The following is a 17,366-nucleotide window of genomic DNA, read 5'->3' as shown; positions in this document are numbered from 1 at the left end:
CTGTCTCAGGCAGCCTGATGTCTATATGTGCATGGGTTCAGGCAGGCTGCAGTTCTTTGTCACCAAGCCCATCTCAGTGGCTCCCCCTTGTATCCTGGGGTCAGGTGAGGGACTACACCTTCTGGGTGGCCAGCATGCATCAGGAGCTGCAGGTGGAGGAGGGTTCCTGGGAACCCAGCAGTAACCTGCTCAGGCTCAGAGCCCACCAATGGCTGCGGGCAGAACTGGAAGCCAGGGAAGAGCTGCAGCAGCGGGCTGCTAAGCTGGGCCAGCAAGTGCTTCTGGCCACAGAGGCACCCACTAAGGAGGTGGGCGTTTTTCCCATGCTCCCAGCCTACCCTGTCCTCCCATTGGGCTGCCTCTTTCCCACCCCCACCACCCCTTCTCTAAGGCCTCCCTGGGGATCTATTAGTGGCCCCCACCCCTACCGCCCCTTCTCCAAGGTTTCCCTGGGGATCTATGAGTGACCCCCACCCTCACCGCCCCTTCTCCAAGGCTTCCCTGGGGACCTATTGTGGTCTTCCCCAGCCCCAACTGCCACTGTCTCATCTTCAGGTCCAGGATGGGCTTCAAACCCTACAGGAGGAACGTGACCAGGTGTTCAAGGCCTGGACACTCAAGCAAGAGAAGCTGCAGGCCATGCTTCAAGAACAGCGCCTCCTCAGACAGTGTGAGCACCTGGCAAAGACCCTCATGGGCCAGGAGGCAGGTGTTGCCACCCCGACTCTGACTCTCCTTCTCCTCTTCCATGCCTTTGTCTGCTCCTCCCTTTCTTCCCGAGTCTCTGGCTTTTCTTGGACATAGGGATAGGGCTGTGGATGAGTCCTCCCTGTTGGCTAGTGGAGCTCACCAGGGCACCACGGCATCCACGAGCACCCGCAGGCCAGATCTAGCCCTGCTCTTCCCCAGCCTGGACACTGAGACCCATGGAATCTGATAGAGATGGCCTATAACCTCCACTTTGTCAGAGGCTGAAGTGTTGTTGGCCTCCTTCCTGAGTTCCCGTTGCCCCTCACCAGTCCCTGTCACGTGCAGTGTTTACGTCAGCTACTCAGGCGGCAGGGGTACTGTCCTGGAAGACAGCACTGGCAGCCTTCAGTGCTCTGACCTCTCCTCATACTGATTTAGGAAGTCCTAAAAGCCGGCACCCTGGGGAACTCGGTGGAAGAAGTGGAGCAGTTGATCAGCAAGCACGTGGTCTTCCAGAAAGTGCTGGTTCTCCAGGACACGAAGGTGATGGACTCAGGGAGCCCTGAACATGCGATGGGAGAGTCTCCAAGAGGGGTAGGGTGGCTGTGTGGTGGGTGTATGCCCAGAAAAGACCCAGGCTGGGGTGTTCCGCACTGCAGCCCCCCCCCCCCCCAAGGAGCATATACTTAGTCTAAGGTCACTGCCAGGGCCTTCAGCAAGCCCTTAACCACGCAGAGCTGAGGGAAAGTCAGTGGCCGGATGCCAGAGCAGACCACGGGAGGAGGGAAAGTCAGTGGCCGGATGCCAGAGCAGATCACGGGAGGAGGGAAAGTCAGTGGCCAGGATGTCAGAGCAGAGCGCATGAGGTGTTTATTCTCCACAGGAAGCAGCTCTGTGTGAGCAATTGAAGACTGTCCCGAGCCCTGAGGGGCAGAAGCTGCTTTGCCTCGTGCTGGAGCACCGGGCACGAGTGAAGGAGCTGGCAGCGAGCCGGGGCCAGGCCCTCCACACCTCCCTGATGATGGCCAACTTCACCAGGGCAGCAGCTCAGGTCAGGGGACCATCCCTGCCCATTGCCCAACACTTAGAGTACATTGTACAACCTGAGGTGACAGTCACACACACCAGAACACTATGATGACAGAAACAGTTTTGGGGGGTTAAATGGCTTCCTGGAGGCCATGGAGCCCAGAACATTTGATTTGAAGCCCCTGTGGGCTGAGACTCCTCTGTTTGCTGAACACTGACAGAGCCAAGGCAAGGAAGAGCTATCGGAAGGAGAACATAGCTGCACACATTTCTGGAACAGGGGACTCACTCCTCTGAAATGGACTCCCATCCAAGTTCCTTGCTCAGGCTGGCCTGGGACATGGCTTCCTAAGCTAGAAGCCTGGTTCTTGTTTACTAGATACTGCTAGCTCTGCCCCGAGGCCAGTGGCCCACCACCTGAACTTTGCAAGTGTGGAATGGGAGTTGAGGGAGAGTCGCGGGGGCGGGCGGGGGGGCTGTCTTCAGAATGGGACATCATAGGGTTTGTGCCCCATCCCTACCAGGTTGAGGACTGGATGCAGGAGAGGGTCCAGCAGCTGAGAGCCTGGAGCCCTCTTGGAAACCTAAAAGATTATCTGAAACACCTGCAGAAACACCAGGTTTTCAAGGCTGAGGTCCAGGCCCATGAGCAGGTCATGACCTCTGTTGCCAAGGTAACCCTAGCCTCAGCCCAGACTCAAGTGTTGATGGCTAAGGTTTCAGGTAAGAAGAAAGGTGCTGAACGCTCCCCTCTTCCTGACTCCCAGCAAGGCGAAGAGCTCCTCAGACAGTGCCACCCTCGGACTGGAGAGGTCTCCCTGAAGCTGAAGGCCCTGTGGGAGCTCTGGGAGAAGCTGAGGCAGGCAGTGACCCTGCGGGGCCAGGCCCTGGAGGACAGATGCAGCTTCCTGGAATTCCTGCAGAGAGTGGACCTCTCAGAGGCCTGGATCCAGGAGAAGGTGAAGGCTCCCCTGAACAGGCGTTTGGGGACTGAGGGCTGGGAACCGGTAACTAAGGATGGGGTGGGGAAGAGCCAGGCCTGCAGTTGTCTGGTTCCCGGATGGTAGGAGGGAGCTCTGGTGGGAAGCCCCAGCTTCAGCTGCAAGTGGCCAAAGCTAAGCATTGCATCCCCACCCTTGGCCTCCGCAGGAGAGGATGGTGAACAGCAGTGATGTGGGCCTGAACCGCGAGCACTGCCTGCAGCTCTGCAGACGGGTCCGCAAATTACAGGTGAGAGGCTGTGCTCAGGAGGGGTTGACACAGTATCTCCCTCCCATTGGGAAATTTGTCTGGTGGACTCCAGAGTCCAGAGAAAACTCAAGTTCAGCTTTGTGTTACTTGGACACACTTAGGCAAGTTCCTGCACCTGACAATCCTTGGTTTCTTCATCTCCAAAATGGGTAGCTTGCCTTCCTCAGAGGTGAGCGAGTATAGGTGTGTAGCGGTGATCACATGATTCTACACCTATAATAACATTATCCCTCTTCTGGAGAAGTTGGTAGACTGGTTTCAGCGTTATGGTAAGAAGCAGGGGTGGTCCCTGGAGCCGCTGAGAAACTTGGGCAATCTTCTGAACTTATACAAAATTGCAACCATAACTTACTATTTCAAAATTACTAAAAAAGATGAGTGTGGTGGATCATCGATGCCTGCCTTCGGTGCGAGTAGTTCAGCATCTCCTCGCCTACACCACTGACCAAATACACCGGGAATCTATTTCTGCAATACAGAGGGGGGACACTGGCAAATATGTTCATGATCAGATGTTGAATGAAGATGGGGTGTGCTAACCCGCTCGGGGGTCAGCTTGATACTTGTGCTAACCTTTATACAGGTGTATAGGGTTTTGGTAAAGGCTGCGGTCTCAACCCCAATACATCCTTAGCTGGTGGTGGCATTTGCTGGCTGCGGTGCCACATGGTACAGCAGGAAGGGGCTCCCTGGGCGCGAGTCCTGAGACTCTCATGGCCCTGTCATGCGAGAGCACCATGGCCCTTTGAGCCCCACTGTGCTCTGGGATTGCCTCTCAGATGAGCTGCTTCACAGAAAGGGGCTTTGGGGATTAAGAGGAGTTAAATGGTACAGATGTGGGAACGGGAAGCCTGTGATCACCCTGCTGAGGCTCCCTTCCCTGAGGACCTGTAAGCCTGCCTGTGTCCAAGCTCCATTTTTAACTTTACACACTACTCATGGGCCTGTGGCCACCTTCCTCCTCCTACCCGGTCCTCATTCTGAGAAGCCGTGTTTCCCCGCCTGAGAGCTGAAGCGGTGGTCTAGAGTTACTGCAGAGGAAGCAGCCACCTCCCACTCCCCAAATGTGCTGTGGTTGCTAAAATTCCTTCCCGGGGGAGAAATAAGCAGTATTTCCCTCTTCTCCCAAGGCCCCAGGGACAAATAAAGACTTGAGACAAAGTTCATCCTGGGTTCACTGGGCTTCCTTATGGAACACAATACAGGAATGTGGGTTCTCCTCCCCCAGCAAGCTGAGAAGCCTTACCTGGAAGGGTTGAGGGCTCTGAAGGAGCCCCCTCCCTCACTCTTCCCAGGTTCATACACTCTAGCCTCTTCCCCATGTGCAATTAAGGCAGAATTGCTTGCAGCAGATGCTATGAAGCACCTGGATATTCAGGTGAGGGCCCTGTGAACCCCCCACCCACCCACGAGGGAGCGCAAACATCAACAAGCCCAGCTGGGATGATCTTCGTCCAGTGGCAACAGCTGAACTGAACTCCCCAAGATGGCGGTTGCATTCGCAGGGCACGGCACTACAGCTTTTCCAAGGAGAGGCCCTGAACAAGTAGTGCTAGTGTCCACAACGCCTTCCCACAGGTCACAGTGGATGACACCTACATCAGGAGAATCAAAAACTTGTCACTGCAGCTCAAGAACCAGAGCCCCGAGGAATCTGAGACCATCTGCCAGCGGCAAAGCCAGCTCAACGATAGGTCAGTCTCAGGTTGGGGAGAGGAGTGGGGCTGGAAGAGGGGCCAGGTGCCACCGCGGGCTGCAAGGTTCACCCCCATCCTTTGGTCAGGTGGAAGACTTTCCATGACAACCTGCTCCTGTATCAGCAGCGGCTTGAAGCAGCCCTGGAGATGCATACATTGTCCAGTGAACTGGATGACGTCACTGAGCAGATCAGGGAAAAGGTAGAGAGTGAAAGTTTCCTTGTGCACTGAGTTGGGGGTGGCACTGCCTTGACTCTCCCATGACCCCAGTCCCTGGCCCGCCTCGGCTCTTCAGCTGGGTCCCACTAGGAGTCCACCAGAGAATCTAAACCTCCCCCCCCAACACACACACACACACACACACACACACACACACACACACACACACCTCTGCAGCTCCCGAGCCAGTCCCCCTGCCTCTTTCTCGCCCAGGTGTGTGATGGGTCTAGAGGCCAGAGCACACCTGTTTTCCCTGGACCCTAAGCAAGTCTAAAGTCCAGAAGAGGTCTGGTCCAGGATGGTGTCAGCTCCCACAGAGATGCAGGTGGACTGAGAGCTTGGGGAAAGTTCAAGTGAGACCTCTGCAACCTGAGAAGTCCAACGGGGACAGCATCCTCTTCCCCTGGGTCCTGGCCTCACAGCTAACTCCATCCTCTGAGATCTCTTCCCGGAGGAATGAGCGACTAAGAGACAAAACTCAATGTGTCTTACCAGGGAAAGTCAAGACCCAAAGCCCTGCCCCAGAACTCTCGTGGATTCACAGGAGGAAAATGCCTCTGGTCAGGTGCAGGGCCCTGCTCCAGTCCCACCAAGCTGGCAGGAAGGGATTCATGTAGGGTGCTTACATTCTCCGCTAGGCTTCTGTGATGAGGGGACAGCTGAAGTTAGTTAACCTGCAATGGCTCCCCCTCCCACCCTGCCAGGAAGCCCTGATCCAGGCCCTGGAGAGTACAGAAGATTTGGAGAATGTACAGAGGCTGTCATGGAAACGGGAAATGCTGCAGCAGGGGATGGGCCTCATCCAGACTCAGGTGGAGGTGTGCGATTAGGGGATCCAGGCCCTAGATACATCCTCGGGAGCCCTAGTGAGACCCACATAGCCCAGGCCTCTGACCTTTATTCCCACAGTCTCTGGAGGGTAAGGTTGACCGCCTCTGCAAGAGCAGTCCTGAGGTTGCCCACTGCCTCAGTCATAAGCGACAAGAAATGATGGACAGCTGGCGGAAGGTCTGGAGCAGGGCCCAGAAGTGGTATGAGCCCTTGAGCCTCAGTCCCGTGCCGAATAGTCCCCCCACCCAGTTCTGAATCCACACACTTTCTTTGACCCCTCTTTCTCCTGGATTTCTGTACCATTTACCGATGAATTCCCAGCCCGCAGACCTTGGGGATTAAAGGATACTGGGCATGAGGGAGCGGAGGCTCCATGATTCTAGCACTAACTATAGAGTCCTGTGAGCAGGAGGGCGTCACTAGATATGGGCCACAAAGCCTGGAAGCTCCAGATGCTGCTGTGGGATCTGCAGGACTGGGCACAGGGACTGAAGGCTGCAATGGGCATGGGGGGCACCCCCTGCAGCCCCGAGAGAGCCCAGTACATGCTGCAAGAGCACCGGGGATACAAGGTGAGCCACAGTCCCAAGGTGCTAGGCCTTTCAGATGTCACCCCTTCACTATCCCCCATTCCTGTGACCTTTCTCTGTCTCCTGACCAACTTTGTCCTTTTCCATCCTCCTCTTGATTCCATCCTCCCGTCTCCTTCCTGCTGGACCTCTGCTAAGCCCCAGCCTACAGGGCATTGATGTTGGGCCTATTACAGGTTGAGCTGGATATCCGAACAGCCAGCCTTAGCCTGGCCCGAAGCATGGAGCAGCAACTGCTTGCGTCTGGATATCAACTGGCCTCTGCGGTTCGTCAGCCCCTGGCTGCGGCCGAGCAGGAGTTGAGTAGCTTAGAAGAATCATGGCAGAGGCGGCAGCAGCAGCTCCAACAAGCCCTGGAGCAGCAGGTGGGTCCCAGGCCAGCTCCAGCCTACCCTACTCTCAGGATCTCCACAGCCCTGGTCAAGGCCAAAGCTGAAAGGAGTGCCTCTCTTGGGTGTTGCTGCCGTTCAACCGGCTCCTGTGTCATGGCACCAGGCCCCTAGTTCTCCAACTGAGCCACCAGAAAGACCACACCCCTGTCTGCATAGTCACTGGGCCCTCTCCTGACTTTCTCTTATTTTTCACCAGCTACTTCTGAGCTCTGTGGAAAAGGTGGAACACTGGCTCCACAGCGAGGAGTCCTCTCTAGCTAGTGAGGGACTTGCGGTAGGTGCCCAAGAGGAGTGAGAAGAATGGCCGGGAGCACTCATCAAGCTGTCCTTGCCCCTTTGGGTAGGGTCTGAGGGGCCAAGGGAGTGAGCTGATGGTTAGGCTGGTCGCTCCCTCACAGCTCTCTTCCACAATCCCCCGCCCCCTCTGTCCTCATTCCAACATTGCCTCAGCCCCAGAAAGAGACAAGCAGAATTCACCTAGACCTGGAGGAATAATCAGGCCAACACAGTCCTACTCAGAGTGTGGAGAGAGGGAAGCCCTCAGCCCTGGAAATGGACACAGATGCTGTCTCCCCTATCCTAAAGCTAGAAGCAGCCTTGTGGGGTTTGAGCAGTGTCCTTGGGAGGACAATTGCCTATGGAAAGGGGTTCTAGAGGGAAGCAGATGGTTCACAGTGGAGTGGTGGCAACCCCTACAGTCAGCATCAGCACCTCACTTCCAGCAGGACCCCTTGGCTGCCGTGGAAACCCTTCTATTAAAGCACAAGAGGCGCAAACAGAACCTTAAGGCAAGGGCTGAAGAGATCAGTGCGCTGGAGGCCACAGCCCACAACCTGCACCAGAGTGGACACCCTGAGGCCCGCAGCATCCTGGCTAGGTGCCAGGGCCTACTTCTGAGGTACCTGTGGCTCTGGGATGATGGGAACTGGGCTGAGCTAGCTAGGATATCTATTATCCAAGCTCTTCCCTTCTCATGCAACTCCTTGGTTCAACTACTAGCATTTTCCAAGGCCTAGTGTAAGACACTAGGAGTATCCTCTGCCCCTGGCCTGGCAATATGTCGGCCTATTCTCCGTCAGACAATATATGGCATCCACTTCCTTCATCCCAGCTTCCTCCACTAAGAAGCTCACACTAGGAAACCGAGAGGAAGTGATTTAATGACGTGGAAGGGACAGGAGCATGCTAGGTCAGTCCTGAGTAGTTCTGCTACCCAATGGGTGTACCTGAGGCAGATTCCACTGCCCTAGTTAGGTCTTAAATCTGCCTCTGAGGGCCTGGGGTCTTAGTACGGTGCCTATGCCCCGAGTAGGCTGAAGATCTCTCATGCAACTGAAGCTAACTGTAGACCTGCATGGCCTGCACATTTCGTGACACTAGCTTTGCCTTCCCCCTTGTAACAGCTCCTGTGGCTCAGCAGGCCCAGCTCCTCCAGTGTATAGACCAAAGCGGAGACAGTCTAAAGCCCTGTCCCAGACTAGCTGGGGCTACCTTCCTTCCCACTTGTGTGGCTCCTTGGGCTGGTGCTCTGACAGGAACTAGTATATCTCCTCTCGGTTACTTACTTATCTCTTTATTTATATTTTATGTGTGTGGGTGTTTTGCCTGCATGTATGTCTGTGCACCATGTGTTTGCCTGGTGCCTCTAGAGGCCAGAAGGAGGGCATCAGGTTTCCTGGAACTGGAGTTGTAATGATTGTGAGCTGCCCTGTGGGTGCTGGGAATTGGTCCTCTCTCGGGCCTCTCTGTTCTTGCAGGTAGATTTCCTGGGTATCCATGGAGGTCTGAGTAGACAAACAGCAAGTTAGTTTGCCAGTCTGTTACATTAGGTGGTTCCCGCAGGCCTAGTCAACCCCAGCAGGATGGCATTGGCCCCTTCCCTCACCCCAGGCTGTGACATACTCAGGAGGCTGTTCAGCTTCAGTCTGCCTCGAGTTTCCCCAGCTCCATGCCCTCTGGTTAAGACCAGGGAAGGGAAAGGCTAATGAGAAACTATTCATGGCCCCTGGGTTGGAGGTATCAGAACTTTATTCTGTGTGCATCTGCTAATGTTTCTAATACATTGTTTTGAAAGTATATATATTGTAACTTCCATATATCAAATGTGTTAAATATTAAAATATGTGTGTGTACTCTTGCTAACAGTATAATCAAATGCATAATCCAAAAAGTGGCTAAAGCCAGGTATGGTTACACACACCTGTAATCCAAGCACTTATTGGAGGGGCACAGGAGGATCAAGAGTCTTGAGACCAGCTTGGTCTGCATAGCAAGTTTGAAGCTTTACTGAGCTACATAGTAACACCCTGTCTTGAAAAGAAACCGGGGTGGGATTATCAATATGGCTCAGCAGGTGAGAGGGCTTGCTGTATGAGCTTTAGCTGGTGGAACCTCTGGAGGAAGGAGAGAACTAGCTTCCAAAAGTTGGCCTCTGATCTCCTCATGCGTGCGCGCGCACACACACACGGGGTGTGGGCACACACATTCTCCAGTCCTGGCAGCTGAGCCTGGGAGTCCATGAAACCCTCTTCTTGCAGGAAAGAGGCACTCACAGAGCGAGCAAGGGTGTGGGGTTGCCAGTTGGAGGAGCTGCGGCAGCTTCGGACTTTCTTGCAGGATTCCGATGAGGTTCCCATTGCTTGGGCTGAGGGGGTTGTCGGGGCACACCTTTCTTAGAGGCTCTCCAGAGGTTAGGGAATGCAGAGCCTCGTTCTGTCCTTGTGCTAGGTCACTACGTGGCTGAGGGAGAAGAACCTGGTGGCTCTGGACAAGGGCCAGCAGGACCCAACCATGACGCAAACACAGTTGCAGAAGCAGCAGCATTTCCAGGCTGTGCTGGATGCCAGTGTTCACCAGCAACGGGAGCTGCAGACGGTGAGGTTCCATGAGGCTGAGGGGCCACAGCCTAGTCCCCTACACCTCCGCAGCTAGGTGTGACTCACAGTGGTGACAACTGCTGTCCTCTGCATGCTCTCTGTGCAGGCTGTGCTAGGCTGTGTGCAGATAGTCCCTCTTCAAAAATGGCGCCTTTTCGATAATTTTATAGAGAGTATATTGGAACAATAAGACACAGCCAGCAGCCGTGCAGCTCAGGATATCAAAACAGAGTATCTGTTTGTTTGTTTGTTTGTTTGTTTAATTTGATTTTGTTTTAAATATTTCCTTCTCTGTCTGGAAGGGAATCCTGGCCTCAAGCTCCTGATATCAAGTGCGTTGCTAAGTAGCTTGTGTTCGGTTACCTCATTTAACCAATAATCAGTGCCACTCCATTGCCTGGGAGAGGGCACAGAGACGTAGAGTAAGAAACTTGTGAAGCTGGGTGTGGACACATACCCACAGCACCAGTACTGTGAGGCTGAGGCTAGACAGTAGTGAAAAGGGCGGGGAAGACAGGAGGAAAAGCCAGTCTGGTGTGCGGACTGTCATCCCAGCACTCAGGGTTACAGAAAGAACTGCACAGCGAGTCTGAGGCCAGTCTGGGCTGTGTAGTGAGACTCTGTCTCGAAAAAGAGGCGGGAGGTGGGGGACAAAGGATGGACACTGGAAAGGAAGGAGGGATGGAACTTTGTCCCATGTCACACAGAGTACAGGCTGGTCATTGGTACCAGGGTACCAGCATCCGTAGTCCAGGATATCTGTACAATATCTGGTGTAGGAGGGGCAGAAGCTGCTACGAGGAGGCCACCGAGCCTCAGAGACCATCCGGGAGAGGCTGCAAGAACTAGGAGGCCTCTGGGCTGAGCTGCAGGCCAACTGCCAGAAGAAGATGGCCAGACTACAGGGGGCCCGCCAGGTGAGGTTAGGGGCCGTGAAGCAACTCACTGGACAGGCCTCTAGGACACACCACCCCATTCTCTGATACTCTCTTACATCCTGCCCCAGGCTCTGCATCTGCAGAAGATGCTGGAGAAACTGGAGAGCTGGCTAGAGACCATGGAAGCAGAGCTGGGAGACCCTGTCAAAAGCCAGGACCTGCTTAGGGTGGGCGAGCTCCTGGGGGTGCAGAGGGAGCTGGAAGCAGCTATCGCTAGTCAGACCAGGCAAGTGCAGGAGCTGCAGGGCCAAGCCCAAGCCTGCTTTCAGGAAGGCCACTGCCTCGCCAAAGGTGTGGAAGAGCGAGCCCAGCAGCTGCTTCAGAGGTAGATTGTCCAGAGCCCCCTGGTTTGATACCCTGCCCTCCTTTGCCTGCTGCCTTTGAGGGGCATCCCCCCGACCCCTGCCTTCTTGGAGGAGAACCCATCCTTGCCTTCTTGGAGGGGCACCCCTCCTGCCTTATGGCATGGCTCTCATCTTTTCTCCTGCCCTCAGTGAAGGGCACAGAGTAGATAAGCATTGTTATAGTCTAGTTCTAACTTGGATGGCCGTGGCCCTCTCTGGTTCCTTTTTAGGCTCCTGAGCCTTCAGGAGTCCCTACAAGAGCGCAGGGCGGTCCTGGAAGCCCAGAGCCTACTCTTACAGTTCTTCAGGGATGCTGATGAGGAAATGGCCTGGCTTCAGGAGAAGCTGCCCTCTGCCACAGCCCAGGACTATGGCCAGAGCCTGAGCACCGTACGGCACCTGCAGGAGCAACACCAGGTGTTAGCCCATGCCGGGAGGCTGTGGAGGGTTTGCCTCAGAGGAGCTGGAGGCTCACAGTCGAGGACAGGGCACTGTGATCCAGCAAAGCCTCTGCTTTGGGGACATCTAGTTTCTTTGGAAATCCTGGGGTGGAAACTCCTTAGAAGTCTGAAGGATCTTTTGGCCCAGCTCTGGGTGTGGGTTCCCAATTTGTTCATACCTCTCTGGTCCTTTGTCCTTTGCAGAATCTAGAGAATGAAATCAGTAGCCACACAGCTCTGAGCCAGGTGGTTGTGGGTACGGGTCACAAGCTTGTGCAGGCTGGACACTTTGCTGCGGAAGAGGTAGCTGCCCGGGTGCAGCAGCTGGAGGTGGCTCTAGGTCACCTTCAGACAGAGGCGGCACGGAGGAGGAGGATGCTGCATCAGGCTCTGGAAACCCAGCAGATTTTGATGGAGGTGAGAGAATGCTGTAGATGCTGAGATGTCAGAGCCAGCCTGAGAACACCAGGAGTGTATGGACTGAAAGATGACCCAGGGGTAGGGAGAGCGCTGCGGCTTCTGCTCACAAAACTGAGCGCACTGGGCTTGACTTTCACCATTTCTTCCATACCTGGGGTTCTCGGCTTGGTCAGCACTGCCTGAAGCCATCACCTGGCAACTACATCTGAGCTACCCCTCAAACTAAACAAGTAGCAAGAAATGTGAGCCATGTATTCTCAGCACCTAGAGGGCTGAGCTATATAGTGAGACCCTGTCTCAAAAAAAAAAAAAAAAAAAACCAAGTAATTAGAAACCAGGCCAGTACTCAAGAAACAGACAGGAAGGTCCAGTTCAAGTCCCAGGCCAACCAAGGTCTAAAGTGAAACCCTGTCTCATAAAAGAAAAGAAAAATATGAGGTAAGGACTGTTGGCTAAAACTTGATTTTATTTTTCATATGCTTTTATTATACTAAATAGAAACCCTGTCTCTGAGAAGCAAAAGTAAATTGTATTTATGTTACATGAGAACTCTCCAATTTTCCCATGCAACTGATTGAGGACACCCTCCCCCAGTCCATCCCCTCACCCCACTCTGAAACCTGAGGCTGGGAGCCCTTGCCCGTGTTTCCAATTGAAGCACCAGGCCTAGGAAGCTAATTCCTGTTGTTACACTGCCTAGCTCCTGGAGGCGGGATCCTGGCTAGCTGAACAGGGCCGTATTCTGGACAGTGAGGACCTGGGCCAGGATGCTGAGGCCACACTGGTTCTTCTGCGGCGTCTGGAGGCCACCCTAAGAGATTTGGAGGGGTTCGGCAGTCGCACTGAGCAGCTACAACACACAGTGGCCCTCCTGGAGAGTGGGCAGCACCTGGGCAGGTATGCCAGAGCCACATTCCTTGGAGAGGAGCAGAAATGAGGATGCCGCTGTCACGGGGGCAGAGGACACTGGTCCAGACCGGAGAGGGAGGGCTGTGCTCTATGCTGTCCCTTTCTTCCCGTCCTAGTCCCAGGATGCTGTCCCAGCTGCAGGCTGTGAGGGAGGCGCACGCACAGCTGCTGCAGAGGGCGGAGGGCAGGGGGCAGGCACTGCGTGAGCAATTACGCTTGCACCAGCTAGAGCGAGAGGCCCGGCTCCTGGACGCCTGGCTGACCACCAAGGTGGCTGCTGCCGAGTCCCAGGACTATGGACAGGACCTAGAAGACATCGAGGTGGGTTAGACCTCAGTAGGCCCAGGGGAGAGGAGGGGAAGGTTTCTTTAGGTGAAGAAGGCATGTGTTTGAAGATGGGGAGTCTGAGGGGTGAACAGGGAGGCTGGAGGAATCTGTAGTTCTAGAACTCTAGGGCCAAGTGATGCTGGGGCCACTGGTGTGGCCAGGCCCTTAATGAGCTTCCAAGTCTGCCGGTAGCAGCTCTGCAACCCCTGGGCTTCCATCCTTCCAGGCGATGGAAGCCACGTTTGGTGCTTTCAGCAGAGAAGTCCAGAGCCTGGGCCAGGCCAAGGTGCAGACCCTGAGAGAGCTGATGGCCTCCCTGGAAAGAGAAGCACCTAGGTTCTTCCCCCAGATCCAAGCCCAGAAGTTTCACATCCAGGCCACCTGGGAGAGGCTGAACAAGGCAATCGAAGCCCGTAGAGAGGTAGGCCATGTCTCAGGTAGTATCGAGCTGTGCAGTGAAGCAGAGCCCCAGCAGGTTTCCCCTCGTTCTCTCCCAGAACCTGGCTGCAGCCCGTGAGCGCCAGAGCTTTGAGCAGGCTGTCTCAGCACTCCAAGGCTGGCTGCAGGAGAAGACTACCCTGCTGGAGGGAGAGTTCCCCGGCCACAGCCTGTCACCTGCACAGCTCCTGCAGCAGCATAGGTGTCTGCAGGTACAGGCCTTACCCAGGGCTGTTCACCCCAGCCCCACTCTTCAGGCAAAAGATCTGTGTGCCTCATAAGTCTCTTGTCAGAGATGACAGATGACGGCGTCCACCTGGGCCTTGCCCTGAGCCACTTCTCCAGGATATCAGACCACTCCCCTCTGGCCCGGGGACTTGGCACAGGCTTTAGAGCAGAACAGAGGGGGGTCGCCACAGGCCAGGAGCCACTGAATGGGGAGTGTGCCCTCCCCAAGAGTGAGGCCTGACCTCATGTTCTGGTTGCAGAGAGAACTGACAGCTATTGAGAAAGAGGTGACCAGAGTGCAGATGGAGGCCCATCACCTGGGCCAGCGCTACCCTGTGGCTCAGGAGGGTCTGGCTGAGAGGCTCACCAAGGTGCAGGGGGCCTGGGCCGAGCTGGAGGCCAAAGCCCAGGAATGGAGTCAGAAGCTGTTGCAGGCCACGCAGGGCCACACCTTTCTTGGGCGCTGTCGGGAATTGCTGTAAGCAGGGGTCCTGTACGGACTGTTAGCTTAGCTCTGCCCTACCCTGGCTTCGGGGGAGCAGCACTTCTGCCCTGGTCCCGGAGGCTGCCTGGTCAGCTCTGCTAGTAGCTCTCTTTCCTTGCCCAGCAGAGCATGGTCTCAGGAGCTACTTTCCTCGGAGGAGCTGGCTAGGGATGTGGTGGGGGCTCAGCAGCTCCTTGAGCAGCACGAGGAGCTGGACCAAGAAATCCAGGAGTGCTGCCGTCAAGCCCAGAGCGCACGGCAGAAAGGGCAGCAGCTGCTGGACGACAGCCTCTTTGTGTCCCCGGAGGTGTGAACAGAGGGTGGGATGAGCCTCATTGCTAAGGCCTGGGAGCCCCAAGAAGGGTGAGAAAGGAGTAGAAAGGAAGGATCTGGGTGGGCTTGGCTCTCTCGCTAGCCCTGCCAGGGTGGGAGCTCTACCCAAGCTTCCATGCCTCTTCCTGCAGGTGGCAGAGTGTCTGCAGGAGCTGGACAGACACCTGCAGGAGCTTCAGGCCGCACAGGCCCTGCGTGGGCAGCGCCTTGAGCAGAGCCAGGGCCTGCGGCAGCTGGGGCAGAAGCTGAAGCTGGCGGAGGCCTGGCTGGCTTCCCAGGAAGGCCTGCTGCTGGACCCCAGCTATGGGGTGAGCGGAAGCAGGTCTTGCCGTTGCCTGCTCGTCAGCGCTGGGCTAAGCGTGGAGGGCCAAGGGAGGCTGGCACCCTCCTCTGAGCCGCATCCTCGTTTCTCTCAGCGCTCAGTGACAGATGTGGAACGTCTGCTCAGCAGACACGAGGGCCTGGAAAAGCTGCTGGTGGCCCAAGAGGAGACGTTCACCCAGCTTCAGACGATGGCACAGGTCCCAGGGCTGGATGACGGGAGGCTGAGTATACTAAGAAGAGGCATACGGGGGTGGTCGGGTGGCACAGTTCCTCAGTCTGCAAGTTAGAGCTCCTTAGGACACTAAGGCCTTGTGGTGTCTTCCTCAGGGTCTCTCCTTCAGGAAAACCACCAGTGCCCTGGAGAGAGGGGTTACCCCTGCCACCTCAGTGCCCTGGGGAGGGAGGTGCCCCTGTGGACTGTCAAGAACAGAAGACTCCAAAGCTGAAACATAGTCATAGAGACCAGCACTCTTGGGTGGGAGAAAACAGGGAAGGACGAAGGTTATGGACCACACAGGAACACACACACACACACAGGACCACACAAGATGGCAATCCTGTGGAGCCTTCCTGTGGAGGCTCTCTGAACTGGGGATTGGTTGCACGTCTGGGTAAGATGAAGGACCTGCTATAGCTTGGTGTCCCCACTAGACAGGTTATCCCCTCCCCTGGAGCATGTAGCCGGGCCACAGGGGCTCAGAGTGTCCAGGGTCCACACTCTAGAGTAGACACAGGGGCCAGGAGTGCAGGGCCCACTAGAAATGAGGAGTGGGTGTCTCCCGTCTCTTGTCTGTGCTGGGCCTGACATCTGGACCCCTATCTTGTATCCTCAGGAGGCAAAGGGCACTCCTGTCATGGAGTCTGTGGAACTTAAACAGCAGCCTCCTGCAGAGGGGAGGCAGGTGAGTAGTGGCCACCTGGCCTGGCACTGTGGCTACCAGCAGACTCCTGGGTAGCTTCCTAGGTGATCTCAGGGAAGGCTACAGTTTCTATCCACAGGAGTCGGGAAGAGAAGGGGGTCCTTCTCCTCCCTCTTCCCCCTCCTCCTGGTTGTCCTGTCAGATCCTCCCTTGATCCTCCTCCCTTCCCCATGAAGACCATGGGCAGTACTTTCCTGGAGAGGTCTGGGGCCATCTTTCCTGTGTCTTCCCCACAGCCCAGCACAGGCTTCTGGAACAATAGCCATGGGACGCTGACAAGCAGAGCCCTGAGCCTGTTCTCGGATAGGAGGAAGGCAACCGAAGTACCTGGTGGCACTGGGGTAAGAGACGTCGGGCAAATAGAGACCAATCTCAGGGGGAAAAGCTGAGGTGACCCCTGTGACCCTGTACCCCATCTCTCCCCAGGAGCTGGCTTACGTAGCCCCCCTTGTGCCTGAGTGTGAAACCAGAGGACAGGAAGCATAGTTTCTCCCCAAGGTGAGAACTGCAGGCTTGGCCCCTGACACCAAGCTTGGCTGAGGGGCTGCAGGTAGAGTGGAGGTCTGAAAAGCAGGCTGAACTGGCAGATGGGCTGCAGGGGAAGGAAGAAGGTAGTGGGCGGGCCCCAAGCTCCCAGTGTTGCTTGTCTTTTTCTGTAGCTACTCTCTCTAATGTCTAAAGTGGGACCTGATGTTTTTCTCAAAGAACTCTGGAGGTTAAGAAATTTGCCCAAAGTGACGCAGCTACTTAGTAGCCGAGGTAGATTGTGTGGCCCTGTCCCCTCCAGCCTGGAACTTCGTGGGTTCTGTTCCTTTCTGGACCTCACAGGCTGGTAACTGAATGCTGGATCCTGAGGTCTGGACAAGCTCCCACCAGCAGGAGGATGTGCAGAAAATACTCCTTGCCATGTGTGCCTTTCTGCGTCTGAAGGGTTCTCTGTGGAGCGATGGGGTCCCAGGGGTTCCGCCCAGTCCCTTGGAACTAGCTCCCCTCCTGTCATCACCTCCCCTCCTCCCTACCTCCCTGCTCTGGGTCTTGATGGGAGCTCTCATGGCGTCTGCTTGGGAGTGCCGAGTTCCCAGTCACACTGCAGGCCCCAGTAGGAAGGCACTTAAGTCTCTAGGACAGGGACACAGGCAGTGGCTTCTAGGAAGAAGCTGTCTTAGCTAGGGTGAACCTTCTCTGGTTCTACAGCCTAAACCCCAAGGCCAGGTTCCCAGCTGAGAGAGGATTCTGTGCTCAGGTAGGACAAGTGGGACGGGTTTTTCTCTTAATCCTGAGAGACCAGGACTCAAGGCTGAGTGGGCCCGCGCCGAGGCCACAGGCTTCCTTTCTCGCAGGGGCTCACTGATCTCATCTGCCCTTGGCACCCTTTACACCTGGTGAGCCCCTGCTGGTGCCAGGTCCTGCTCTGGCTATCCCGTAGGCAAGAGCACCCTGGATGTCCACCCCACAGTCATCATTCTGAGACAGCAAGACCTCAGCCATTGCTTGCCCCTCTGCTCTTCATCTCTCTCCTGTCTTGATTCTCTGTCCCTGATCCCAGGGCCTAGTCAGGGCCAATGGCCAGAAGTCTAGAGGCCGAGGAATGAATACAGAGGCAGGTTGAATACAGGCTCTTCCTAGGGTCCTCAGCCATCTCACCCATGCCTTTCCTACATCCAGGCTAGTGGGCTTCAGGCCTCT

At 55.7% G+C, this 17,366-nt stretch overlaps 1 protein-coding gene across 1 annotated transcript in view; it reads left to right on the top strand.

The window, feature by feature from the left end:
- Sptbn5 (spectrin beta, non-erythrocytic 5) overlaps positions 1 to 17,366 on the top strand; it is a gene marked incomplete at its 3' end in the record, with an annotated part of 41,890 nt that overhangs the window by 23,297 nt on the left and 1,227 nt on the right. The window contains 32 exon segments of the mRNA XM_041678740.1: positions 105 to 308; positions 556 to 709; positions 1,133 to 1,233; positions 1,574 to 1,741; positions 2,244 to 2,393; positions 2,487 to 2,678; positions 2,869 to 2,949; positions 4,549 to 4,664; positions 4,754 to 4,868; positions 5,591 to 5,704; positions 5,796 to 5,914; positions 6,124 to 6,289; positions 6,484 to 6,672; positions 6,896 to 6,973; positions 7,425 to 7,597; positions 9,237 to 9,327; positions 9,427 to 9,573; positions 10,355 to 10,492; positions 10,582 to 10,838; positions 11,088 to 11,274; positions 11,502 to 11,714; positions 12,418 to 12,614; positions 12,743 to 12,947; positions 13,180 to 13,374; positions 13,451 to 13,603; positions 13,787 to 14,097; positions 14,230 to 14,410; positions 14,568 to 14,744; positions 14,853 to 14,957; positions 15,594 to 15,662; positions 15,917 to 16,021; positions 16,107 to 16,140. Coding sequence (XP_041534674.1) covers positions 105 to 308; positions 556 to 709; positions 1,133 to 1,233; positions 1,574 to 1,741; positions 2,244 to 2,393; positions 2,487 to 2,678; positions 2,869 to 2,949; positions 4,549 to 4,664; positions 4,754 to 4,868; positions 5,591 to 5,704; positions 5,796 to 5,914; positions 6,124 to 6,289; positions 6,484 to 6,672; positions 6,896 to 6,973; positions 7,425 to 7,597; positions 9,237 to 9,327; positions 9,427 to 9,573; positions 10,355 to 10,492; positions 10,582 to 10,838; positions 11,088 to 11,274; positions 11,502 to 11,714; positions 12,418 to 12,614; positions 12,743 to 12,947; positions 13,180 to 13,374; positions 13,451 to 13,603; positions 13,787 to 14,097; positions 14,230 to 14,410; positions 14,568 to 14,744; positions 14,853 to 14,957; positions 15,594 to 15,662; positions 15,917 to 16,021; positions 16,107 to 16,140 — 4,885 coding nt within the window.

This window comes from Microtus oregoni, unplaced genomic scaffold (genome assembly GCF_018167655.1).
Source record: "Microtus oregoni isolate MIOR12 unplaced genomic scaffold, Mior012 000031F_ref0000149, whole genome shotgun sequence".
NCBI lineage: Eukaryota > Metazoa > Chordata > Mammalia > Rodentia > Cricetidae > Microtus > Microtus oregoni.
This window is presented reverse-complemented; position numbering and strand designations above follow the sequence as displayed.